Genomic DNA, 19,110 nt, shown 5'->3' with positions numbered 1-19,110 from the left:
CATCTGAGAGGTCTGTGGTCAGTTTGAACCAGGAAGTGAGTTCCAAACAAGTAGGGCCTCAACTTCTTCAGGGATCAAACCACAGCAAAGGCCTCCATCTCAATGGCACTCCAACGCTGCTCTCTGGGGAGAAGCCTTCTGCTTATAAAAGCAACAGTTTGGTCTTGGCCTTCATTATTGGTTTGGGATAGGACCGCTCCTATCCCTAGCTCAGAGGCATCAGTCTGCACTATGAACTGCTTGGCATAATATGGTGCTTTTAGAATTGGTGCTGAGCACATTGCTTCTTTCGGGGTGTCAAATGCCTTTTGGCAACTAACAGTTAGAATTGATTTTCTTGGGCATCATTTTGGAGGTGAGTTCTGTGAGGGGAGTCACAATGGACTCATACCCCTTCACAAGCCTCCTGTAATACCCTGTCAAGCCAAGGAATGCCCGGTCTGTGTTCTGGGTTGTTGGAGTTGCCCAGTCCAGGATGGGCTGGATCTTTGACTGTACGGTCTGTACCTGGCCTCCACCAACAAGGTGGCCCAAGTACACCACAGTGCCCTGCCCTATCTGGCATTTGGATGCCTTGATAGGCCTGCAGATTGCAGGGCTTTTAATACCTTCCCAAGGTGGGCCAGGTGATCCTGCCAGGTGGAGCTAAAGACAGCAATATCATCAAGATAAGATGCACTAAAAGATTCCAACCCAGCCAGGACTTGATTCACCAACCTTTGGAAGGTGGCAGGGGCATTCTTTAACAGAAACGGCATTACAGTAAACTGATAGTGCCCATCAGGTGTGGAGAATGCTGTTTTCTCTTTTGGTCCTGGGGCAATGCCAATCTGCCAGTACCCTGCAGTTAAGTCAAAGGTACGGAGAAATGTGGCTGCCCCCAATTTGTTTTCTCAGATCATCTGCTCTTGGAATAGGGTGAACATCTGTCTTCGTGACAGAGTTGAGCCCTCTATAGTCCACACTGAACCTCATTTCTCTCTTTCCACCCTGTGGATGAGGCTTGGGGACCAAAACTACTGGGCTAGCCCAGGGGCTTTCAGAGGGTTCAATAACCCCTAACTCCAGCATCTTGCTGACTTCAGCTTTGCTGCTTTCCTTGACGTGATCTGACTGTCGATAGATCTTGTTTTTGACAGGTGCACTGTCACCAGTGTCCACATCATGAGTACACCAGTTTGTCAGACCAGGGGTCCGGGAAAAGAGACTAGCATACTGTTGCAATACTTGCTTGCAGTCAGCCTTGCTGTTGGGCAGAGAGGGAGTCTGAAAAGACAACTCCATTCACTGACCCATCTTTTGGGCTGTAGGAGAGGAGATCAGGGAGAGGTTCACTCTCAGCCTCCTGTTCCTCATCAGTCACCATCAGCATGGTGATGTCAGCCCTGTCATTGTAGAGCGGTCACATGGATAACCCTTTTGGGTGTCCTGTTTGTGCCCAGGTCAACTAAGTAAGTGACCTCACTCTTCTTTTCTAGGATAGGGTAAGGGCCACTCCATCTATCCTGAAGTACCCTTGGTGCTACTGGCTCCAAAACCCACACCTGTTGCCCAGGTTGATATTCAACCAGTGCAGCTTTTTGATCATACCAGTGCTTCTGAAGCTCCTGGCTGGCCTCAAGATTCTTGGATGCCTTTTCCATGTACTCAGCCATTCTGAGTTCCAAGTTCATTCATAGTCCATAATGTCTTGCTTGGGCTCTTGGAGAGGCCTCTCCCAACCCTCTTTTACAAGACCGAGTGGTCCCCTCACAGAAGTTCAAAGGGGGAAAACCCTACTCCCTTCTGTGGCAATTCCCTGTAAGCGAAAAACAAGCATGGCAACAGGACATCCATGAGTTGTTCAGAGAGTCCCATGATCATGCCATTCAATGTCTTGTTGAATCTCTCAACAAGGCCCTTGGTTTGTGGCTGGTATGGGGTAGTAAACTTGTACTGCACTCCACACTCCTTCCACATGTGTTTCAGGTAAGCAGACATGAAGTTGGAACCTCTGTCTATTGCCACCTCCTTAGGAAACCCTACCCTGGTGAAGACACCCAGGAGGACCTTGGCTACCGCAGGAGCTGTAGTAGTCCTAAGTGGAATGGCTTCAGGGTACCTAGTAGCATGATCCACTACTACTAGAATTCACTTGTTCCCTGGGGCTGTGGGAGGTTCAAATGGATCCACAATGTCCACACCTACCCTTTCAAAGGGATCCCCCACCACAGGCAGTGGTACCAGGGGGCTTTGGGTGGCCACCTGTCTTGCCACTGGCCTGACAGGTAACACAGGAGCTAACAAACTCTTTCACCTTTTGGTGCATCTGGGGCCAGTAGAGGTGACTAACTAGCCTTTTCCAAGTTTTGGTTTGCCCCAGATGTCCAGCTAGGGGGATGTCATGAGCCAACGTTAGGAGGACCTCCCTGTACTTCTGTGGCACTACCACTCTCCTGGTTGCTCCAGGAGTGGGGGTTCCTGCCTCAGCATACAGTAATCCCTCTTCCCAATAAGCTTTGTGGGTACCACTGACATCTCCCTGTGCTTCTGAAACAGCTTGCTGCCTCAGGCTTTCAAGAGTGGGACAGTCCTGCTGACCCTGGCACAGCTCTTCCCTAGTGGGTCCCCCTGGGCCCAAGAGTTCAACCTGGTAAGGCTCATGCTCCATGGGCTCAGTTCCCTCTAGGGATCCAAGTCCTCTCTCTGAGGAGAGGAGTCCTGAGTTGTTTGCTGTACAGAAGCTGGTCCCACAGTCTTCTTACCTTTTCTCTTGGTGGGTTGGGCCATACTTTCAGGCTCCAAGCATACTTTTTCAACCTCCCTCTTGCTCTGTGCTCTGGTTTGCACACGCACCAATTCAGGGATACCCAGCATGGGCACATGGGTTTTTGACTCAACCTCAGCCCAGGCTGAGGTTTCCAGATCATTTCCAAGCAGACCAGCAGCTGGTAACTTTTGAGAGACCACTACCTGTTTCAGTCCAGCCCCCCTCCCCCCCAGCCTAATGTCACCTTAGCCATTGGATTAGTGGTAACACTGTCAACATTGGTGACTGGGTAGGTTTTCCCAATCATGTATTGCTCAGGGGAAACCAGTGTGACTCCTACCATAGTGACACTGGCATCTGTATCCCTCCGAGCTTCGATCCTAGTTCCATTAACCCAGGGGTATTGCAAATACTTCTTTAAGTTGGGTGGCCACACAGCTACAGTGGCAAACTCAACTTCCCCTTCTGAAACTACAACTGCTTTAGTGTGCATCCTAATTTGCTCTGGGCACACTGTTGATCCCATCTGTAGACTTGCCACTTCAGGTGTAGCTGGACTTGGGGGCTTTGTTGTGGGGGCAAGATGTATCTACAGTTAAGTGTCCCAACTTCTTACAGCTGTTACACCAGGCCTTTAAAGGATTAAAGTTCTTCCCTCTATAGGGCTGAGGCACATAGTGAGTAGTTTGGGACCCATCCACCTGTACAGGTTTTTGGGGCCCTTTGGAAGAATCAGACTTTTTATCTTTGGGATTCTCACCACCTTTCCTCTGGGGAGGTTTTGTAACCACCTTCTTCTGGTCACCCCCAGTGGCTGACCTTGTCACCAGTGGTCTGCCTTCTTTCCCAATTCTTCGGGAGAAATTAGACCTGGGTCTACCAAATGCTGATGTAACATTCCATTTGTGCAATTACTTAGTGTGTGTTCCTTCATAAACAAATTGTAAAGTCCAGTAAAATCATGCACATTGTGTCCAGTTAACCAACCATCCAGTGTCTTCACTGAGTAGTCTACACAATCAATCCAGGACTGGGTCTGGGTTTTGTGATCCCCCGGAATCTAATTCTATACTCCTCCGTGGTGAGCCCAAAGTCCTCAATCAGAGTCTTCTTCGTGAGGTCTTAGGACCCTGCATCTGGCCCAGAGGGGGTCAGAAGCCTGTCTCTGCAGTTACCATAGAACAGTTTCCACAGGAGTGCCCCAGAAAGGTTTCTGAAAGGCTGTGAACCATTTGGGGATGTCATCACCTTCCTCAAATTTAGGGACTATCCGGTTGGGGATTTTAGGTTCACAAGACTGCTCTTCATTCTTATTATTAGTATTGCATCCACCATTGATAGGTGCTAAACCCATCTCTTTCCTTTGCTTCTCTAGAGCCAGGAGTCTTGACTCTAGGTCTAATCTCTTGGCCAGCTTTGCTAAAAAGCTGTCCTCTTCATTAGGGCTATTCACAATGTTTTCCCTGGGACCTGGTCCACCTATGTGGTCCCTAGGTTCCCAGAGATTGATTCTTGGAGTTTAGGGTTAAGGGTATGTGGGCCCTCTCCTTCCTAGGGATGACTGGGGGGGGGGGGGATATTCTCCTCCTCCTCCTCCTCCTCCTCCTCCTCCCCCCTTTCCTCCTCCTCCTCCTCCCTTTCCTCCTCTGACTGGCTAAGGCATACCAATCAAGAAAGATGGCACTTTCTCACAAATATATAAATATGGTTTATTGGTATGTTGTAGTGCTTTTTTTTTTTTTTACTGATAACTTCACTCTTTCACATGGGTGTATGTGCCACATGCTGTCTTGTTTATCCTGCACATATGTTATCAAAATGAAATTGCAAACATTTTCGCAAATCAGACCTTTTTTGACATTTTTGTAGGATATAATAAATCAAAAGTACTGATTAAATTAAAACAATCTACACTTTTCCCTAATGCAAGACCTTTTATGATTTAATTGAAACAAATCTTAAGAGAATTTTGTTTTTGGTTGCAGTTGTATACGAGGCATGCTTGACAAGACTTCCATCTATGTTTGTAGTTGATTTGACTGTGCCTTCCCCTCTTCAGGTCCACCCTGACAACGAAGATTGGACATGCTTTGAACAGTCAGCCAGTTTAGATATCAAATCCTTCTTTGGCTTCGAGAGCACTGTGGAAAAGATAGCCATGAAACAGTATACAAGTAACATTAAAAAGGTACCTCAATATTTTCGTTTTGCCATTACGACAAATATTATGCTACACTTGAAGCATTGACTATGGCTTCTAGAGTTCGCTTGAAAATCTAGGAAATGTGTAGTTGATGCCCAATCAATGTTTATATATGCAGGTAATCTTTTTTTCAAAATTTGAACCAATCATCGGTGTAGTATTTTCAGTATGAGGGTTGATGTCAGGCATGTACGCATTGTAAACATTTGTCAGCTTTTTTGGGAAGGGGTATGACAGGTTAGACTTTGGTTGGATGAGAAGGCCAAATTCAAATATAAACAGGCATAATTGCACTTCCCTCTGTTTCTTCATTCTCTGTAGAGTTCAGGGTGTTGAATTGAATCCAGAGGAAGACCTAACAGGCCAGGGTTGTTGGTTAAGATGTCTTTCCATGCTCTTACACACCCAATACTTTTTAAAATGTTACCTTAGCTTGGCCCTGTCAAAGCCTTACAGCCTGACTATGTGGATCTGCATCAGGTAGTGTTTTTTGTAGACCTTTAACACCATTGCTGCTATTGGAATTCTTCTTCAGTGCTGAAAGTGCTTGATTCCCATTGTTCATGACGAGCTCAGCTCATCATGAGCACACGAGAGGTGTACCTCATGACGCGCTGAGCTCGTCATGAGCATCAAAGTGGTTAATAAGAATAGAGACTTATAATCCATGTGCATGGCACTCACTTGAGGACCTTGGCTGGAGTTCAAAGTGCTGAATGTTTGGTAATAAAACTCTTGTTTTGTATCGCTGTGCTTCCACAATGCTCTGATATTTTCTTGCTGAAATAGCTAAACAAATGTGTAATTCTTGAAGGCAGCTTCATGTTTTCTCAGGTAAAGTAGCATTATGGTTTTACTGTTCCTCTTCTCTGTTTCACCCCTCTTCATAGTCTGACACCCAGTCACATTATGTCTCTTTCCTAAAGGGTAAAGAAATCATTGAATATTACTTGAAGCAGATGGCGGATGAAGGCATCACATCCCTTCCCCGTTGGACACCAAACCTCACCTGTATCGAAGACAGCACCATATCTACCTCCGGACGACCTGTGTCACCTGCCATGAACATACCTGATGTGGCTCCCAGGGAGGGTGCTAGCACTAAAGAAGCTCTCAGCACATCTGGCAGCCCTCAAGAACTTCCTGGGACACCAGATGGTAGGCCCATCTGATTCTGTTTAGTAAAGTGCTTTGCAAGTGCTTTTTACAACTGTGGTGTCCAAAATAGTTCCAGAACGTCCGATCCATGCCAGAGTTCAGGATTATAATTAATTGTATGTGGGTTTAACTTTATTTGAAAAACTAATAGTCTTGCATTTGTCTGGTCTTCCGAGTGAGGCCTATGTTTGATACTTAAGGACAGAACCACACTTTTCCAGTTTTGCTTGAAACTTTCCTTTTCTGCTTTGTTTTTGCAGTGCTGTTCCTTTTCTATATAGTGTATTCATTTTGATCGCTTTCTCTGTTCAATGTACAACTTAATTTCTGATCTATGTACATTGCAGTGCTTTCTCAGGTGAGGTTTGTACAGTGTTTGGCCACGTCTGCCTTACAAAGTGCCTTCTGCTATTCATACAGGGGCTGCCGGCAGCTAGTACAGTTCCTTATTGGAGCTGTTCAGTAAAGTGCTTGTATGCGGCTTACCTTGTGCTTTTCAGTATAGTGCCTGTTCACTACTGTTAAGTACGATGCCTCCCCACTACTGTCCAGTACAAGCCTTCATGCCACTGTTCAGTACAAGTCTACCTGTTGATTTTCAAACACCTTGCTTGCCTTCTGCCGTTCAGACACGTTGCCTGGCCACTGTCAGTCAGACACCTTGTCTACTCACATCCGTTCAGACACCTAGCTGCTCGCTGCTGTTCAGGAGAAGCTTACCTGCTGATGCTCAGTAACCTGAACTGCCCGCTATTTTTCAGTGACCTGCCTGCCCGCTGCTTTTCAGTGACCTGCCTGCCCGCTGCTTTTCAGTGACCTGCCTGCCCGCTGCTTTTCAGCGACCTGCCTGCCCACTGATGTTCAGTAGCCTGTCCACTTATGTTCAGAATGTGCCTAGACTGCAATACAAAGGCTTCAGGGGAGTCTGCAAATTGATCATTGTCCTACACATTTCAGACGTTTATTCCATGTTCTGCAGTATTCATGGGTAAATATGTATACTTTATAAACTCTATATTAAAGTGAACTAATACCAAACTAAAGCAGCAATGCCGGCACTAAACTTAACATGGCCAGTGTTGTAGTAAAATGATGAAGGCTGGTATACTTAACAGAAACACATCCTATGCTCTAAAAACTTTCAGGTGGGATGTTCTCTTTAACAGAAGAAGCTGCTAGTTACACTTCGCTCAGGACAGGCAAGACACTTAACAGCAGTATGGTCCGTGAGTGGACAGTGTTTGAAGTGGCTGTTAATGAGTCTGCTCTCACCTGTGAGAGAATGTGAGAGTGCTTAATAATGCATAAGGGGGTAGTGTAGTGTTCCAACTAATGAATTATATTGCCCTTCCTCTGAGAAAGAGGGATCAACTCGATGTGCAAGCCAGCATTTAAGTTTAACATTCTAACTAAGCAACTCATGAGAGGACATCAAACCATCAGGAGCTTAGCAGCCAGACTCATCCTCAACCTGCCACACAGAACTCCTATCTCACCACACCTCTGGAAGCTCCACTCGCTCTTGATGCACAAATACGCTCAAAGTCCTCACAAATTCATTGAAGACATTCACAAGTTAGGCCTTATTTACCGGATACACTTGCAGCCCCTTCCACCAACCACCCAGACACCTTCGCAGATCTCCTACTTGCACACAAACATAGACCTGATCAGAGGTAAAGTGTTCTCTTACATCGTGCATATAGCAAGGAACAACCTCTCTCTCCATGGCAGAGCCTTTTCCTCTCTTCTGAAATTCCACAAAAAGCTGGCTTTTAAATTAATAAACCTACTCCAGGTGGGGCTAGGCACAGAGATTTGCTCAGAGCAGGGATACCCTTCGGGTGATAATATGCTTTACATAAACACATAACATCACTGTGCAAATACACATAGCATTAAAGATTTTGCTCTTTCATCGCATCTACAAACTGGAGAGGGGTAGGCCGATCAACACTTTGGTTATGTTGCCTACCTTCCTTTCCAGACAAGCTGGAGGCAGACTATATCAAGCGCTATCTGGGTGATCTGACTCCCCTGCAGGAGAGCTGCCTCATCCGGCTGCGCCAGTGGCTGCAAGAGACACATAAGGGCAAGGTAAGCGGCTGGACCTCTTCTCCCGACCCCTAGTTCACAGAGCTGTATTGTTTGTGACTGTTAAACAACGCTCTGAAGTGGAGAGAAACTGTCTTGTATGGACTACGCATGCTTGAAAATTGTTGTTTTCATATTTTATGCATGAGTGTCATGATTCCTGTTCGCATTTTGAGGCCACATGAATCTTATTTCAGTAAGCACTTGCAGGATCCTTGTTTAATGATGTACGTCTTTGCTATCAGCTCCTGCTCTTGTATATTGGTGAAGAAAATTGGCAGGGCTATGTGGAAGCCTCTGACACTTAAGCCACTGTATATGTAAGCACATCAGCACAGATGTCAGAAGGACCTGCTTGTTAAAGAGTTATTTTGCCAGAATACACCTCGCAACCATGTATCCTAAGCGAGACTTTTAGCCAGTCCTGACTTTTTAGCCAGGAACACTTCACTTTCTGAAATTTCTAGTTTTGCAATTCCGTTTCAAAGGATGGGCCTGATCTAGGTCTATTATTGCAAAGAGCTGTTACTTCTAGTCATGACTAATGTTACACATACTTTGATGCCACATATTAGCTGTGTGGTGTCAGGATCTGGGAGGGTGCCTCAGTACTGGAATATCAGGTATGCTTTAGGCAAGCATCATGGTTCCTTGAAGGGCTTCTAGAATCCTTATACTACTATGCCAGTGGGCCTGCAGTCCAAGTGTGACTTGATTGACAGAACAGTGTGCTGGACTTTCAGAATAAAGTGTTGGGCAATTAGGTAGAGGGAGTTTTTTTTTAAGTTACATGGTTTCAAACCAGTGACCGATGACTGGTAGAATTGGAATGCTGTTGAAACTCCTCAAAGAAATGCACAGTCATGTTTTACTTTGAGGATATTTAGTAATTCATTTTAGCAGTAATGACACAATGCTGTCTCTGGTTGGTATAGTACTAGTAGGAAGCAGCAATGTTGCGGGCTGAAAAGGGAGGTTAAGTAGGAGAAAGGGTATTAAGGGCTGACTTGAGATACATAACATGCACCAAGCTACATTGGCTTTTGGCACTTCAACATAAATGCTTTGTAAAGTTTGAAAGATAGATAGTGCTGCAGGTAATATCCTCCAATGGGCTGTCAGTAAGTATGAAGCTTGAGTGAAAGTATGCAGTCCTGGGCCTCTAAGCAGATTAGGGATTTTTAGTGAGCAGTGAACTGCCAAGTGGTAAGCTGAAGAACCATGGGCATTGCTATTATTAGTCATTGTAGCCGCTAGACCTAAAGAACCACTTCAGAAGGCAATAAGAGGGTGCCAACTTGTAATATATTGCCTAAAAATAGCTCGTTAGGTTGCGACAGATGGCCTAAAAAATGGTCTTCTTGTTAGTGTCAATCACTTTGCAGTAGTTTGCAGAAGTAAATTAAGAATTTGAGGCAAACCCGTTACATTTAATGCAACAATTTAGCTAATGTTGTGGGTACATTTAGGGAAGGTAGAGCATTACTTACATGTCTAGGAGGGTACATGTAAATTTCACTCCCTGTCTACAAATCATGTTGCCCTTTGTTCAAAACTGCCCTTTTTAGCTGTACTGGTGCATCATGGTGTCTAGAGCATTTGACTATTTCAAAACGTGCTTCTTCATGTGTTTCGTATTAATTATTATCCAGATTCCTAAGGATGAGCACATCTTAAGATTCCTACGAGCACGAGACTTCAACATCGACAAAGCCCGCGAGATCCTGTGCCAGTCTTTAACATGGCGCAAGCAACATCAAGTGGACTACTTGCTCAGCAACTGGAACCCACCCCAAGTCCTGCAAGATTACTACGCTGGAGGCTGGCACCACCATGATAAAGGTTTGGCTTTATTTCACTAGAAACCCTTTTCTGACATTGTCGGACTTGCACAAAGATGTATTCATGAGGCAGTGTGAAGCCAATTACAAAGATTGAGTGAGCAGCTAAATTCAGCTTGTGTAGCAACAGAAGTCGTAAAACAATATACTGGAGCACTCCATCAATTTGTATAAATAGCATTGTTGCTGTTCCTTTAGCTGTTCTAATTTCTGTGTTATTCTTTCTGTATTGGTATTGCTATGGGATGCTGTTCTTGTGTCTTTTAGAGCGCAGGTTATCCCCTTACTAATAGAATATGGACTCCTTTGCAGACTATAGAGACATATTCTTGCAGGAATTATTTTCTAGTAAATCCAAAAGGACAAAAATAGGAATTCTCCAGTAATTTTCTTGTTGTTTTATAATTTGGGCACAGATTTGTTAAAAGAACGTGAAGAGTTGCTGCCCAAGTCCTCAAATAGTATGATGGCAATACTATCAGACATGCCAGACATAGAAGGGAGTAATTATATCATATAAGAGATGGTAGGTTGCACACCAACCTGTTGAGTCTTTATACATTTTCTTGCTCATGTCAGTAACAAAGGGGTTCCCTCCTGGAACACGCTCTGTCCGTGTGCGTGGAAACATTCCTTTAACAACTGGGGTCTTGTTAGGTTCCCCAACCCAGGGTGCAGCAAAGACAAATGTATGCGTCCATTGAAGTAAGACTGTACTTAAGAATATTAAGCATACCATCTCCAAGTCAATACGCCATGCATTCCCACCCATTCATGCATGTACTACTGAAACACCGCAAGTGTATCTGATATTTAAAAGCTTATCACGTGCAACGACATTCGGTGCAAACATAACAAAAATACTAATATTTTCCCTATGTGTGAACCCATTCACTCCAACTTGAATAGATAAATATGCATGATTCAAATAAGTGAATCTGCCACGTGCACATGACCATTGTGTAGGAAGCGGTATAAGATACTTTCTTCACATTTTTGTCACTAACAAACCTATACTTCTCTTGCCATCATTTCACCAACCGACACCCTTCTCTTCTTTCGACCACAAAACGACACAAAACTCCACTGCATCACACATATTACCTCTTACAGCAAACAAATATAAAACAAACACTCACAACTCTACGTTCGAGGCTTGTGGGCTGCTGAATTCATATTTGTACATAGATCGCCGCCTAGTGTTGGGTCCGGATGATTGCACATTGTTGTCCTGGAAGAGTCTTCGAAGTATCACGAGATAGGTGGCTCCTCCCCTGGACTACAGTGCGCATGGGCATCCCCTCCATTCTCAGATTGTTTTTTTCCGCCATTGGGTTCGGATATTACTATCTTAGCTCAAGTTAGGAAAACTTTCTACAAAGCCAAAAGGCTTTCAACAGCGTCGGTATTGTTTCGTTCGGTACCGATACCTTTGCTTCGAGAGGACATCGAGGAATCAGACGGGTTTTTCTTCCACTTCGACCCGATCTTCGATCAACGATGGAAAGAAGCCCATTTAAAAGGTGTCCACTTTGAAATGCAAAATACCCGCACATCGATGTCCACCCGGTGTGCAACAAGTGCCTGTCCCCGGATCACAACGAAGCCAACTGTATGGCCTGTGCCCGGTTCAGGTCGAAGAAAACTCTTCGGATTTGACGCGCGGCTCGATTGGAGTCGCAGAGATCAGCGCCTGTTCCAGAAAACATCTTTGGGGCCCGAAGACGAAGAGGTCGTTGATCTGGAGGATCAAGAAGAACTCTCTGATCCGGCTTCGGGCCATGACTCAGAGTATGACGCCGAAGATGAAGAGGTCTTAGAAGAAGACGAAAACGTCGTCGAGGAGGTAGGAGACGACGCAGAGGCCCTTGGGGCCGTAGAAGATAGCTCAGGCGAGGAGCTAGGCCCAACCGGTTATACGGGGGCCGACGATGAAGCGCTCACTAAGGCTCAGTTCGAGGGATCGCCACAAGGCCTTACCTGCGATCTACAGATTATTTCATCAGCCCTGCATAAAGGCCCGGCTTCGAACATATATAAAGAGCCATCGGTTTCGAAACCGCCATCGGTCGATACGAAGACATCGAAACCAAAAGCATCACTGCCAAAACCGAAACCGAAAGTGAAGCTAACTCTGGTCGGCTCCAAGGCCTCAAACCCCTCGGAGACGAAGAAACACGAAATGGCCGTCGATACCGAGAAGCTCAAGAAGGTCGTAGAGCCGAAGGTTGGTGCGCCGAAGGCCAAAGTCAAGGCTGTCGAACCGACGAAGCCGACACCGAAGGGAGTCGACACACACAAAAGACCCGAACCAAAAGAAGGGTTCGATCCTCGGTCGAGGCCTGCGGACAAGACAAAGACTGGCTCCAAGGACCCTGTCGAGTCGACGCAACCGAGCCCATTTATAGCCAAAGAGGTGTCTGAGTCACTCCAACGCATCAAAGATAAGGCTACAGCAGTCGGGCCGAAGAAGGCCCCAACACCAAAGCTGGTCGGGAACGTTCAGCCCGCATCGACACCAATCAAATTCGGGTTGCCACCGACGGTGCGTCCGAAGATGTTCGAACCGAAGAAAGGTATCGGAGCCATCAAAAAAGTGTCGATGGAGGTGGAGGCTACAGAGGAGCCTGAAGAACAGGAGTCGAGGCAGTTCATCGACTCGGAAACTGGTAGACAGTCCATATATAAAAGGAAGATCATACCAGAAACACCCATGGAGTCCTATAGGATTCCCTTAAAGAGGAAGAGGGACTCAACAACCTTGCCAGTTCTTGTGGAACCTCTCCAATCCTATGGTCAAGAACCTCAGACTTTTTCACCCACATACTCAGATGTGGATGCAAGGTAGACGAAAATGAGGATGACACTTATCATGTGGACACTGATCCCGATGATCAAAACCAACCATGGGCAGACCCAGCTGACCCAAAAGATCACACTGCCCCTGACACACAGGTATACAGTGTAAAAACATCTCCCACTGAGGATACTACTGCCTTTAACGCCCTTATTGAAAGGGCGGTAAGTAACCATGACGTACAACTACATGCTGACCCTGTGGAGGAAGACTTTCTGGTCGACACCTTTTCCACTTCAGAAAGAACAGTCAAGACCCTGCCCATGCTAAAAGGGGTCCTTAAGCATGCTGGTGACACTTTTAAGGAGACCACCAGGGCCAGGGTATTAAACCCAAGAATTGAAAAGAAATATAGACCGGCACCTGTGGACCCTACTTATATAAGAGGACAGTTGCCATTGGACTCATTAGTTGTTTCTAATGCACGTAAGAGGGCAAACTCCCAGACTACAGGTGATGCTCCTCCTCCTGACAAGGAGTCGAAAGTACTGGAAACTTCAGGAAAAAGGGTGGCAGCGCAGGCAGCCAACATCTGGCGTACTGCCAGCACTCAGGCACTCTTAGCCAGATATGACAGGCCCCATTAGGATACCCTTGAGACACTGTTGCAACACCTACCAGATCAGTACAAGGAGGGTGCAGAACTACTAATCCAAGAAGGAAAGCTTATAACCAGTGCTTCCATCAAGTGCGGGCTAGACGCAGCTGACAATGCAGCCAAGGCCATTAACACTAGCGTCATATTATGGAGACATGCCTGGTTAAGAATCTCGGGATTCAAGCCAGAAATACAAACTTCTATCCTCAATCAGCCAGTTATCCCGGACTACTTATTTGGACCAGAGGTTGACACTATCCTTGAAAAAATTAAGAAAGACACAGAGACTGCAAAGTCTATGGGGGCTCTGCAGTCCCAGCAGTTTCGGGGTTTGCTCCTTTCGTCGCTCCAATACTAGAGGACCTTCAAGAGGCCAATCCACACAGCAGACACAGTACAATAAAGGAGGTACACAATCCACCTACAATAAAAACAACAGGGGTGGATATCGTGGAAACAACATCAAGGGCAGAGGAAGAGGAAACAACAGTTCCAGATCCTCTGCCAATAACAAACAGTAACGCCCTGTCACTGCCCCCGACCACATAACACATGTCGGGGGGAGACTACAACAGTTCCTGCCGGTCTGGAAATCCATCACCACAGACAGGTGGGTGAGAGACATTGTCCATTACGGGTATTGTCTGGAATTAACATCCACTCCACCCAACATACCACCAAGACACCGTCCTATGTCCGCAGAGCACTTACACTTATTGCAGCAGGAGGTCGTCAGCATGCTGCAAAAAGGGGCCATAGAGCTTGTGCCTGTAGAAGACCAAGGCTCAGGGGTGTACTCTCTGTATTTCTTGGTACCCAAAAAGGACGGGTCTCTAAGACCCATACTGGACCTCAGGCCTCTAAACAACTACATTCTGTCAGAGCATTTTCATATGCTCACTTTTTAGCAGGTTCTACCGTTACTCAGTCAGGGAGACTTCCTCGCGACTCTAGATCTAAAAGATGCGTATTTCCATATACCCATACACCCATCACACAGACAGTATCTCAGGTTCACTATTCAAAATCAACATTATCAGTTCAAAGTCCTCCCTTTCGGAGTAACAACGGCACCCAGGGTGTTCACAAACTGCCTGGCGACAGTAGCAGCACACCTAAGAAGACAGCACATACATGTCTACCCTTATCTGGACGACTGGCTTATTCAAGCAAAGACGGCCCAGCAGTGTGCCAGCCACATGTCCCACACCATTCATCTTCTTCACAGTCTGGGATTCTCGCTGAATTATCCAAAGTCACATCTTCAGCCCGCCCACGTGCGACAGTACCTGGGCGCGACAATAAACACTCTGGCAGCCAAAGCTCAGCCAAATTCAGCGAGGATAAACAGCATGCAACTGCTGATACAGAAGTTCAGACCCCACCACTCACTTCCAGCGAGAGTGTTCATGCAGTTGATGGGCATGATGGCCTCCTGCATCTTCATAGTCCCACACGCGAGACTACATATGCGCCCGCTTCAGGAGTGCCTAGCACGTCAGTGGAATCAGGCTCAAGGACAATGAAAAGACCTAGTGTTGGTGAGCGGTCGGGCATACAACTCTCTGCATTGGTGGAACCCACGAAACCTTTGCAAGTTCCAAGAGCCTGTACCACAAATAATACTGACAACGGACGCATCTCTCCAGGGATGGGGAGCTCATTTACTCCATTACACAGTGCAGGGACTATGGACAGCACAGCAAAAGAGGATGCACATCAACCTTCTGGAATTGATGTCAATCTTCATGGCAATGAAGGCTTTCACAAAGTACACTTGTGCAACAAAGTCGTGTTGATCCGGACGGACAACATGACTGCCATGTACTACATACAAAAGCAGGGAGGAACACACTCTCCACAGTTGTCTCATCTGGCTCAAAGCATGTGGAAGTGGGCCATTCAAAGGAACATCTTCCTCATGGCGGAACACCTCCCGGGCAAAGACAACCAGATGGCTGATCTGCTCCGCAGACACAGCCACCAGATGCACGAGCGGGAGATACACCCATCAGTACTCCAACCGTACTTCCAGCAGTGGGGTCATCCACAGATAGACCTGTTCGCCACAAGGGAAAACGCAAAATGCCAAAGCTTCGCCAGCAGGTTCCCACATCTACAGTCGCAGGGCAATGCGATATGGATGAACTGGTCAGGCAAATTTGCGTACGCTTTCCCCCCAGCACCTCTAATACCGCTAGTGGCACGAAAACTGAGGCAACACTCGATGGCACTCATCCTGGTTGCTCCAATGTGGACACGCCAACCATGGTACACCACGTTTCCAGAACTATCCGTGGTAGTCAAGTCATAAACATAAGTCATAACATTTATATAGCGCACTACATACCCAGAGGGTTTCAAGGCGCTTAGGGAGGGGAGGTGGATTATTTGTCAAAAATCCACGTTTTAAGCTGCTTTCTGAACGCTAGGTGATTCTGGGTGAGGCGGAGGTAAGAGGGGAGTGAGTTCCATGTTTTGGCAGCGAGGTATGAGAAGGATCTGTCTCCCATGGTGGACTTGTTGATGCGAGGTACAGTGGCGAAGGCTTGGCTGGAAGAGCGAAGTTGGCGGGAGGGGGTGTAGAAGGACAGTCGAGAGTTGAGGCAATCTGGTCCGATGTCGTAGAGTGATTTGTGTGCGTGGGTAAGCAGTCGGAAGGTGATCCTCTTATTGACGGGTAACCAGTGGAGGTCTTTAAGGTGACCAGAGATGTGTTCGTTGCGTGGGATGTCTAATATGAGCCTGGCTGAGGCGTTTTGGATTCGTTGTAGTTTCTTCTGGAGTTTAGCGGTGGTACCTGCGTAGAGGGTGTTTCCGTAGTCCAGTCGGCTCGTGACTAGAGCGTGGGTGACTGTTTTCCTTGTTTCGGAGGGGATCCAGCGAAATGTTTTTCTGAGCATGCGAAGAATGTTGAAGCAGGAAGAGGATACGGCGCTGACTTGTCTGTTCATTGAGAGTGAAGAGTCCAGGATGACGCCTAGGTTCCGTGCGTGGTCTGTCGGGATGGGTGCTTTTCCAAGGGCTTCCGGCCACCAAGAGTCGTCCCATGCAGAGGGGGATTTACCTAAGATGAGGACTTCTGTTTTGTCTGAATTCAGTTTCAGACGGCTTTGTTTCATCCATTCGGCGACTTCTTTCATTCCTTCGTGTAGGTTAGTTTTAGCGGTGCTGGGGTCCTTGGTGAGAGATAGGATCAGTTGAGTGTCATCCGCGTAAGAGATGATGTTGAGGTTGTGTTGGCGGGCGATGGCCGCGAGGGGGCTCATGTATACGTTGAAGAGGGTGGGACTGAGAGAGGATCCTTGTGGTACGCCGCAGATGATTTCAGAGGCCTCGGACTTGAATGGTGGGAGGCGGACTCTCTGGGTTCTTCCGGTGAGGAACGAGGTGATCCATTCCAGAGCCTTTCCTTGGATTCCGATGTTTCTGAGGCGTTGTAAAAGGGTGCTGTGGCAGACTGTGTCGAAGGCTGCAGAGAGGTCGAGGAGGATGAGGGCGACTGTGCCTCCATTGTCCAGAAGAGTTCGAATGTCGTCTGTTGCTGCGATGAGGGCGGTCTCAGTGCTGTGTTTGGCTCGGAAGCCAGATTGTGAGGGGTCGAGTGATTTGTTGGCTTCGAGGAAGGCGGAGAGCTGGTTGTTGACAGCCTTCTCGATGACTTTGGCCGGGAATGGAAGAAGCGAGATGGGGCGGTAGTTTTTGAGTTCGGTGGGGTCTGCTGTTGGTTTTTTCAGAAGGGCGGTGAGTTCAGCGTGTTTCCAATCTTCTGGGAAGGTAGCGGAGTTGAAGGAGCAGTTGATGACGTCTCGGAGGTGGGGAGCTATGACGGAGTCTGCTTTGTTGAAGATGTGGTGGGGGCATGGGTCTGTGGGGGATCCAGAGTGGATGGAATTCATCAGGCGGATGGTGTCCTCAGTGGAGATTGGGTTCCAGGCGTTAAGGGTGTTGATGGGGGGAAGATGGTCAGCTGATGGTAGGGTGGGTTGGCTTCCGGGTTGGTTGTCAAAGCTGTTGTGGATGTCAGCAATCTTGTTGTGGAAAAAAGAGGCTAGGGAATCGCAGAGGGTTTGAGAGGGGGTGATGTCGTTGGAGTTGGCCGAGGGGTTGGAAAATTCCTTGACGATGTTGAAAAGTTCCTTGCTGTTGTGGGCGTTGTTGTCAAGTCGATCTTTGAATGTTGTTTTCTTGGCTTTTCGGATCAGTTGGTGGTGAGTACGGATGGCGCTTTTGAAGGCGTCCTTGTTGCTGGTGGATGGGTCTTTTTTCCAGGCCTTTTCAAGGGAGCGGCACAGTTTCTTGGATTTCTTGAGGTAGTCGTTGAACCATGAAGCCTTTTTGATGCCAAGTTTGTGTTGACGTTTTTTCAGTGGTGCTAAGGTGTCGGCGGTGTTGGATAACCAAAGGGTGAGGTTGGAGGCGGCTTCGTTGGCGTTAGAAGAGGGGGCTGGGGAGGTTTGAAGGAGTGATGTGGAGATCTGCTCTGTGGTGATTTTGTTCCAGTTTCTTTGTAGAGTTGGTTGGAGGTGGATGATGGGTTTCGGCTTGTTGTAGGTGAAGTGAACGCAGCTGTGGTCAGTCCAGAGGAGATCTGTAGTGTGGCTGAAGGAGACATGGTTGCTGGAGGTGAAGATGGGGTCGAGAGTGTGACCTGCGATGTGGGTGGGGGAAGTGACCAGTTGTTTAAGTCCGAGGTTGGCGAGGTTGTCTAAGAGGGTGGCGGTGTTGCGGTCGTTGGTCTTTTCAAGGTGGAAGTTGAGGTCTCCCAGAAGGATGTAGTCTTTGGAGGGGAGCGCGTGTGGGGTGATGAAGTCCGTGATGTCTTCACTGAATTTTGCGCGTGGCCCTGGTGGTCTGTAGAGGAGGGTGCCTCTGAGTGTGGTCTTGGGGTCGATGTGGATCTGGAAGTGAAGGTGTTCGGAGTTGGCGAGGTTGGCATCAGAGCTGGTTGAGATGCGGATTGTTTTCTTATGGACGATAGCGATTCCACCTCCTGTATGGTCGGTGCGGTCCTTGCGTGTGATCTTATAGTCATCAGGGATAGCGATGGCGATGTCAGGGGCGGAGGAAGCGTTCATCCATGTTTCCGTAAGGAAGGCGACGTCAGGAGAGATGGTGTCTAGTAGGTTCCAAAGGTCAATGGCGTGCCTGTGGACCGAGCGGGTGTTGAGAAGGATGCATTCTAGGTGGTTGGGGTCGGGAATCTGTGGTGTGGTCGTAGCGGAGATGTTGTCGGTGCCGCTAAATTTGCAGGAGAAGCAGGAGAACGGTCCATGGGTGCGTCCAGGAGCGGCTTGGACGCAGGTGGGGGCGCGGCCGGGGTTAAGGGCTAGGAGGGTGGCGACATCGTAGGTAAGGCGGGGGGGCTGGGCAGCGCGAGGGGCAGGGGGTCTGGCGCAGGGCGCGGTCCAGGCGCGGACGGGCGTAGACGGGCTTACCTTTGGCGCACCTTCGGCGTGTCCGTAGCGCGTGGACGCTGCGCGTGGGGACATCAGACATAAATGGAGAGAGGAGGGGGCGGAGCGTGGGAGGGTCAGCTGGGAGGCGGGGTCTAGGTGCAGGGAGGGTCTGGGACGGGCCAAGGGGTCAGAGCAAAATGGCTGCAGGGTA

General features: G+C 47.7%; 1 protein-coding gene across 1 annotated transcript in view; it reads left to right on the top strand.

Moving 5' to 3' along the window:
- SEC14L1 (SEC14 like lipid binding 1) overlaps positions 1 to 19,110 on the top strand; it is a 468,991-nt gene that overhangs the window by 202,626 nt on the left and 247,255 nt on the right. Inside the window, exons 6-9 of the mRNA XM_086930671.1 lie at positions 4,809 to 4,937; positions 5,879 to 6,110; positions 8,098 to 8,207; positions 9,857 to 10,046. Coding sequence (XP_086786797.1) covers positions 4,809 to 4,937; positions 5,879 to 6,110; positions 8,098 to 8,207; positions 9,857 to 10,046 — 661 coding nt within the window. The remainder of the gene's footprint in view (positions 1 to 4,808; positions 4,938 to 5,878; positions 6,111 to 8,097; positions 8,208 to 9,856; positions 10,047 to 19,110) is intronic.

The sequence above is a fragment of the Lissotriton vulgaris genome, chromosome 7 (assembly GCF_964263255.1).
Source record: "Lissotriton vulgaris chromosome 7, aLisVul1.2, whole genome shotgun sequence".
NCBI classification, from domain to species: domain Eukaryota; kingdom Metazoa; phylum Chordata; class Amphibia; order Caudata; family Salamandridae; genus Lissotriton; species Lissotriton vulgaris.
This window is presented reverse-complemented; position numbering and strand designations above follow the sequence as displayed.